The 7,663-nt window shown below is 37.2% G+C and overlaps 2 protein-coding genes across 3 annotated transcripts; both read right to left on the reverse strand.

The window, feature by feature from the left end:
* Positions 1–1,915: 1,915 nt before the first annotated feature.
* On the reverse strand, positions 1,916–3,764 carry LOC106410017 (GDSL esterase/lipase At5g63170). Of its 2 annotated transcripts, none has more exons than XM_022707378.2 (5): positions 3,426–3,764; positions 3,167–3,222; positions 2,811–3,047; positions 2,465–2,714; positions 1,916–2,360 (listed from the first exon to the last, which is right to left on the reverse strand). In XM_022707378.2, the coding sequence occupies exons 1-5, from the start codon at positions 3,667–3,669 to the stop codon at positions 2,200–2,202; spliced, it is 948 nt and encodes a 315-aa protein (XP_022563099.1). In that variant the 5' UTR covers positions 3,670–3,764; the 3' UTR covers positions 1,916–2,199. The 2 variants fall into 2 exon arrangements, with proteins under 2 accessions (XP_022563099.1, XP_013705988.1); XM_013850534.3 differs by having other exon boundaries at positions 1,931–2,360; positions 3,167–3,297.
* Positions 3,765–4,286: 522 nt separating this feature from the next.
* On the reverse strand, positions 4,287–6,898 carry LOC106409779 (anther-specific proline-rich protein APG-like). Its single transcript, XM_048763562.1, has 5 exons — positions 5,746–6,898; positions 5,452–5,597; positions 5,115–5,348; positions 4,754–5,000; positions 4,287–4,674 (listed from the first exon to the last, which is right to left on the reverse strand). Exons 1-5 carry the CDS (start codon positions 6,821–6,823, stop codon positions 4,484–4,486), a joined length of 1,896 nt encoding a protein of 631 aa, XP_048619519.1. The 5' UTR covers positions 6,824–6,898; the 3' UTR covers positions 4,287–4,483.
* Between the last annotated feature and the right edge of the window lie 765 nt (positions 6,899–7,663).

Genomic DNA, 7,663 nt, shown 5'->3' on the forward strand with positions numbered 1-7,663 from the left:
TCTAATTAGAAAACCAAAATCTACTTGAGCTAGTTAGTGTGGCTTATAGGCAATGTGACTCTTGCATTATTCAGTAATATTGATGGTCCCAATCTATTAAGATTATGCATGGCATTTATAACAAAAAAAATAATAATGAAAAAGAAAACCGGTTGTTCGGAGCAAGGATATACTCTACTAGATGTTGTGACTTACGTGTAGATTGAAGTGATGATAATATGGGTTGTTTTTCTTGTTGTAGATGTGTAAAGCCAAGGGTTTATAATTTTAAACTTTGATCGATTTCAGGGTTTACATATCCACCATTTGAGTTGATGATCAAATAAACAGTCAACTTAGAATATTCAATTAGCTTGGAGACATGGCTCGATACACATACACGTCCAGTAACCAAGGAAAATAGCTAATGAGATGTTCACTTAATTTTTCTTCGACACAAAAATAGATAGAAATCTAATAAGCACATAGATTGCCGAATGAAATCCAGTGCGGGCTTTGGCGAGTGTTTTGGGGGAGCGCTAAGGGTGCAAATATACAAGGTCGTCACTTTTTCAGGGAAAATAGCTCGTTCCCCTGTGAACCAGTTGTTCCAGGTTTTTTCACACACGAACTTTTAAGTCATCTCAAAAACCACATGAACAACGGAAAAATAATTTATTCTCCTATGAATTAGTTGTTCTCGGCTATTTCACACACAAACTTTTAAGCCATGTCAAAAACCATATGAACAATTTTTTTTTTGAATTACATATACAAAATATCGATTTTAAACTAATTCTCCCAAAACCGTAAATAGTGTTGTTTAAATGTTAACTTGGTTTACAAGTGGAGGGTTGGTTTCATTTAGGTTGATAAAAACAGAATACTATGTCGTTTTTTTCTTCTTCTTTTTGTCAACTGCTCTTCTTCTTCATAAATATTTTTACTCTTCATCATCAATTGAGGATAAAAAATTGTATTCTGCATTTTCGAGTTATATGACATAGTAACCGGTTGGGGTAGATATTTTCGAGTTATATGACATAAAGCGTATAAAGAGATCATATGACATTAATTTCTGGATTGAGGAGAATATATAAATCCCTGCAGAACCGGAACCTGAGAGTAACATCCGCTTACGGAACCAATCAAGCGTCCTAGACTGCGCCAATTTTATAGTTCCTTGTGACAATACATGGAGATTGGTAAGTTAGTATTTTCTGCTCTTCTTTCTTTATGCATCATGTAAAATGTTTTATTCTTTTGCATGATAATAAATTTTATCCCCAATTGAGGAAGAGTAAAACGATTTTTGAAGAAGAAGAGAAGTTGACAAAAAGAAAAAAAAACGACGTAGTATTATGTTTTTATCAACCCAAATTAAACCGTCTCTCCACCTATCATATAATCCAAGTTAACTTTTAAATAACACCATTTACGGTTTTAAGGAAATTAGTTTAAAATCAATAGTTTGTGTATGTAATTCAAAAAATAGAGTTGTTCATGTGGCTTTTGGCATGGCGTAAAAGTTCGTGTGTGAAATAGCCGGGAACAATTAGTTCATAGGGAAATAAGTCATTTTTTCATTGTTCATGTGGTTTTTGGCATGACTTAAAAGTTCATGTGTGAAAAGCCGGGAACAACTAGTTCATAAGGGAATAAGCCATTTCCCCACTTTTTCATTACATTTATCTGTTCCAGTTTAATTGTCGTATTTTATAGTAAAACTTTTTGTTTCAAAATAAATATCATTTTATAATTTTAATGTAAAATTTATTAATTTTATATTCTAATTTATTTTTATATTGGTTGAAATATGGATAGGTGTATTTGTGATTGATATTTTTATTTAGTAAATATATAAAATTAAATATTTCTTAATCTATGTCCACAGATCTAAAACGATAATTAAAATGAAACGGAGCAAGTATTATTATAGAGTCCTAGATTTTGAAGTTCTTTTAAATTATCGATCCGACTTTTAGAAGCATCTATCAATAATTCAATATAGGAAAAAAAATATTATATGGCACAAGACCACCTATCTTTTGAGCCGGGCCTAATGAAATCATCCATGATTTATTTATTAGTGATGGTAATATGAGCCAAACTAAACCACAGAGATGAGCACAAGTACTAACAGCAAGTGCCAGACTTAAACCACCGTTCATGGGCCTTAATATCTAAACATATAAAAAGAAAATTACACTAATATAGTGACTAAGCAAGTTTATTGCTGATGACACTGACGATATTGGGTAGAACGGCTTTATAGGCTTTTTCAGAAGGATGTGCAAAGTCCCAGAATACATGGCTACCAGAATCTAAGCATGGAACCGGAGTCATCACCGAGCAACAGCATGGTTTTGCCGTTCTAAACCCTGAAATGTATTAAAAATTTTAAACTATAACCCTTGGTTTTATATATCTGCAGCAAGGAAACCAACACATGTATTAATAGTTAAGCCAGTGTTGATCAATTTACCATATTTACTAGGATTTTCGATGACATCAAGAAGTGAGTTATACATATCGATGTAGACGAATTTGCCATCAGGGAGACTTTGTCTGAATTTTACGACCAAATTCGCTACCTTTTGATTATATATCTTAGCACCATGGTTCACATGGGGAAGACAAATCAAATCTCCGCTCAATTGTCTCGCCCCTGGCAAACACCCTAGTGGTAACGTTCCAAGGACCGCAAATTTTCTAGCTCCCATATTATATAGATTCTGCATTGATTGTCATATTAAAGAATAGTTATAACTTAACAATATTATTTAAATAAGAAGAACTATAACCAAAACATTTTAGATTGTCTTACATACCTGCATGAACGTAGTTTTCCATTCTATGAGCTGATCAGTGTATGTTTCGATATTGTATCTCAATTTCTTAGCCCGAGTTGCAAAAAATGTGATAGCAATATCATTATTTCCAGCAGAGATTAGAACCACGGCATTGGCTATAATCTCTTTAACTTTAGCGGCGTCTCCAACTTCTTGGCTTAATTTTTGTATGTAACTTTGGAAGTCTTTCAGCTGGTCTTGTACCCATATAACGCCCTATAAAAGAAGTCCACATAGGGTTTATTTTTAACTAACGTTACCATATAGGATAATTTAATCAAGATCATTATCTTTTCTTACTGAAGGTAATAACTATTATGTTTTTATTTAGTTACCTGTATAGATGCAGTGAACTTGTCTAACCCTGAACCACCAGACGCAAAGCAAACTCCTGTAGGAAGCTCACTACTTTTAAGAAATGAGCTACGGAAAGCAGGTACAAGATTCTTTATCCCTAAACCCTCGGCTACATATACACATATCATGACATTTCATTTTTTAGAATGTAGCTATATATAACTGTTAGTTTATACTCCATTGTCAAATAATATTTTAAAATTTGTTTGATTATGAGTTGGATAAAGAACAATATACCAACTAAATCCGATAGTACTCTTCCATTCCCGAATCTTCCAGTAGGTATATGATAAGGAAAATTGCGTCCGTATGGCAAAAAATTGCTCTTCGACACTGTCATTAGCTTATTGTTGTTACCAGTATCGAGAATCGAATCTCCAAATGCAAGAATCGCTGGAAATCTTCCAGTTTGTATAGCATGAATACATGAAAGCCATAAAGATAACAATACTACTAGAAACTTTGTGGCTATACAATCCATCTCAAAGAGATTGCTAATTAAGTACGTTTTTATGTTTTTTCTTTGTTTTTTACTGGCTCTAATTTTGTGTTTTTCGTTTTAATTTTTACATTATCGGTTTACATAGATTTATACACAAGTGAAGGGTTGAGAGAGTTAATCGAGTCCCTCAAATAATGGTATGAAACTTATTTATTTTGTGGTTAAATGAACACTCCCCACTTCTATCATTAGACTGAATTTATATTTAGTAAACCTAACAAATCAGGTCTTACCACACATTTGCATTGAATTATCAGAGTGATTTAACCTACACAAATGTGTAGATTTAATCATATTAATGTGGTTATCATTCATGTTCTATATTCAACTTGATTACTTCATAGCAGCAATATTATATTTATTCACTAGAACCTATACAAATGTTCTAAATTTTTAGAGGGTGTAATTCAATTATAAATTTTTAAAAAAATTTAAATCCAACAATAATCTAGGGACCCAATAATCTAATGTTTTTAAGTTATAGTGGTCTTGGATCTCTTGTAAATCATAACTATAAGATTTTAACATTTGCTATTATTCCATGCAGATTTCAAATACTTTATAAAAATATAGTGTAGATCTTTTTTCTTACATAATCTAGTGCAAATCTTAGATAAACATGACTGGCTCGGTGAGGAACACTCCTCACGTTTGATACAAAACAAAGGCTTACATGACTATCTCAAATGTTGTTTGCATTATTAGTCGCAGAAACCGCTCATGCCTACATTATAATACGTTGCAAAAGTTTTCCTTTTGGTGAGATTAATAATGTAACAAAGATAGTTATTAATCAAATATAACGGAGGTATTTTTTAACAAGTTTTTTGTTTAAGGTTTCAAAAGCTCTCTCAGTGGGGTGGGCACCGTCCCAGAACAAATAAGACGATGTATTGGGACAAATTTTTGATGTCTTCTTTTTGCAGAATACACCTCCTCCCGTTAATCCGATTTTGCAGCACGGTTTCTTTATCTCCTCAAATCCTGCATGCAAATATGTTTTTCAAATTCATATGATGATATATGATAATCAACATATATGAATAATAACAATAATAATTACCATAGTGCGCAGGGCTTTCTAGAATTTTACTGAAGATAGAGTAGATGTCCATGTAAACCAACGTAGAATTTCGTAGGGTTTCCGACAGTTGATCCAAAATAATAGCGAGCTTAGAATTAAAAAGCTGAGCAGCATAATTTATCTCTTCATCACAAATTTTTTTGTCCTTTACTCTTTGTGATGGTGTACAACCAAGCGGTGGTGTTCCGATCACTCCTATACGTCTTGCTCCATATCCATACAGTTGCTGCCCAAATATTGCATGTAAATTATTTTTTTTTGATAAAAAATCACATCGTATGAGTTTTCTTTTTTGGACTAATTTAAATCGTTATGTGTTTTCGATAATAGTAATATGTACCAAAACGAAACTGGCAGCAGAGTCAGCCATGAGGGTGGTGTAAGAGTCGATGTCAGTTTTAAGGTGTTGAGCACCAATTCCAAAATATGTATAAATCAGATCGGTGCCTCCTGCGACCACAATGGCTACTCCTTTGGACACTATTCGTTTAGCCTCTTTTTTTCCTACTAGCTTCTTTACTCTCTTTACATAGTCTTGAAAATATGACAATTGGTCCAACATTGGTATAACCTCCTGATTTAAATAATTTAAAATGATAAGTCAGTGTATTGATAATAATTAACGTTGCAAAAGATAAATAATGATCTAAGGGATTGTCAATTTGATCTTAATTCACCACTGATTCAGATGTTTCAGGATCGAAGCCAGCACCACCCGAAGCAAAAGAGACGCCCGTAAGTAGATCGCTTCGTTGTAATTGGTTTTGTTGTAGCTTCTGGTCTAAATATGCGGGTACTATTTCTTTTACTCCCAAATATGTAGCTAGTGGAAGCACGAAACAATGAGAAAAGTACTTAGAGGAAATACTTAAAAACGAGTTAAGCCAATATCAACAAAAAAAGACACACTGGGCCAAATTTTGGCGCAAAAGAAGATGAAGGTGAAAGTTTGGGAGAGAGGGAGTACGAACATATATAATCAGAAGCGACCTTTCCGTTGCTGAATCTACCGGTGGCTACTCTGGAAGGAAAATCCATACCATAGGGACGATAGTTACTTTTTATCTTTGACTTTAAATTATTGTTATTCCCTGTGTCAAATATCGAATCCCCGAAGAAAAACACGGCCGGTATGGTTTTGTTTTCTGGCTTAGGTGGTAATGGGGCAGGTGGGCTAGGTTTTGGTTTTGGCGATGGAGCAGGTGGGCTAGGTTTTGGTGACGGGGCAGGTGGTGGTACAGGTTTCGGAACTGGACTAGGTGGTTTAGGTGGTGGCGGTGATGGGCCTGGCTTTGGTGATGGAGCAGGTGCTGGTGGTGGCTTTGGTTGCGGCTTTGGTGGTTGAGGTGGGCATGGAGACGGGGCAGGTGCTGGTGGTGGCTTTGGCTGAGGCTTAGGTGGTATTGGTGGACATGCCGATGGACCAGGCGCTGGTGGTGGCTTTGGTTGAGGCTTAGGTGGACATGCCGATGGGCCAGGCGGTGGTGGTGGCTTTGGTTGCGGCTTAGGTGGTGGGCATTGAGATGGACCAGGGGCTGGTGGTGGTTTTGGTTGAGGCCTAGGTGGTATTGGTGGACATGCCGATGGACCAGGCGCTGGTGGTGGCTTTGGTTGAGGCTTAGGTGGACATGCCGATGGGCCAGGCGGTGGTGGTGGCTTTGGTTGCGGCTTAGGTGGTGGGCATTGAGATGGACCAGGGGCTGGTGGTGGTTTTGGTTGAGGCTTAGGTGGTATTGGTGGACATGCCGATGGACCAGGCGCTGGTGGTGGCTTTGGTTGCGGCTTAGGTGGTATTGGTGGGCGTGGAGATGGGCCAGATGGTGGACCAGGATTTGGTGATGGGCCTGGTGGTGGGCCAGGTTCTGGTGGTTCCATTGGCCATGGATACGGCCAAGGCATTGATGGCCAAGGTATTGATGGCCACGGCCAGAGCCGTCGGTGGACTACTTGGGCATGGGACGTTGTCACAAAGAAGATACAAAAGGATATGAGAAAGACAACAAAACGAAATAGTATCGAACAAGAATGGACCATAGAAGATTGCTTCATGCTTTTACTACAAGTAGTAGTAAGACAACTTCCATTCAAGCGATTTCAACCGTCATGTCAATATGAATATCAATCTGCGTGTGCCTATGTATATATATTCATTACGTAAACTAGGGCATGCAATTTATGTGGCCGTGTTGGAGATGCTTGTGTGACACGGCTTCTCATCACACATTTTGAGACCTACATTATATTCCATTTCTAGTCGGAACTTAACTCTCTTAAGTATCTTTCGTGACTTCTCGGAACCTAACTCTCGCTTAAGTATCTTCAGTATCTAGAGATTAAACACAAAAGATATCATCAATTAATTTGATTTTTGGAGTTAGGGTTATGGCAATGTAATATAGTTTCCCACACAAGACACAACTTAAAATCAATAATGTATATGTGACTGTGTCTTAGGGCGAAAAGTTGGGTTGGCCATTTCAAAGATTGATGGGCTTTTAATATGATTTTAAGTTTTTAACCTTTAGTTATAAATGGAGTTCGCCCTAACCTCCCAGACACGAGTTTCGAGGTTCAGCCTAGATCCATGGCCTCTGGCGCCGGCGACGCGTTTTCTCGCCGGCTCTGGACATCTGCGTCGAGTATACTTTTCTCCGTCACTCTCTACTTCATGTTTCATTGTGCTATCTGCTTGTTACCGGTTCGATTTCTTTGGCTATTTGGAGGAAGGAGGTCCCGACAGACGCTACGACGAAGACGAGAGCTTCGAATCTTCGCCGTGCTGCTACGTGCGGTCCTATCCCTTCGTTTGGTCCTTCTTCCAGCGATGAGTCGAGAGGATTCTCTCGCCGCCGCAAAGCTCTGGTCTTCGGGTTTATATCCTGTCGTACT

Source organism: Brassica napus, chromosome C7 (genome assembly GCF_020379485.1).
Source record: "Brassica napus cultivar Da-Ae chromosome C7, Da-Ae, whole genome shotgun sequence".
Taxonomy (NCBI): domain Eukaryota; kingdom Viridiplantae; phylum Streptophyta; class Magnoliopsida; order Brassicales; family Brassicaceae; genus Brassica; species Brassica napus.

Bases quoted from the DNA above. Each gene is read 5' to 3' on its own strand.
- LOC106410017 (XM_013850534.3), bottom strand. From the start codon at position 3,669: ATGGATTGTATAGCCACAAAGTTTCTAGTAGTATTGTTATCTTTATGG. The intron at 3,298-3,425 runs GTATATTGTTCT...GTGTATATGTAG, and splicing joins AGTACTATCGGATTTAGTTG to CCGAGGGTTTAGGGATAAAG. The intron at 3,048-3,166 runs GTAACTAAATAA...CTTCTTTTATAG, and splicing joins AGTTCACTGCATCTATACAG to GGCGTTATATGGGTACAAGA.
- LOC106409779 (XM_048763562.1), bottom strand. From the start codon at position 6,823: ATGAAGCAATCTTCTATGGTCCATTCTTGTTCGATACTATTTCGTTTT. The intron at 5,598-5,745 runs GTTCGTACTCCC...TGCTTCCACTAG, and splicing joins GGTCGCTTCTGATTATATAT to CTACATATTTGGGAGTAAAA. The intron at 5,349-5,451 runs GTGAATTAAGAT...TATTTAAATCAG, and splicing joins CTGAAACATCTGAATCAGTG to GAGGTTATACCAATGTTGGA.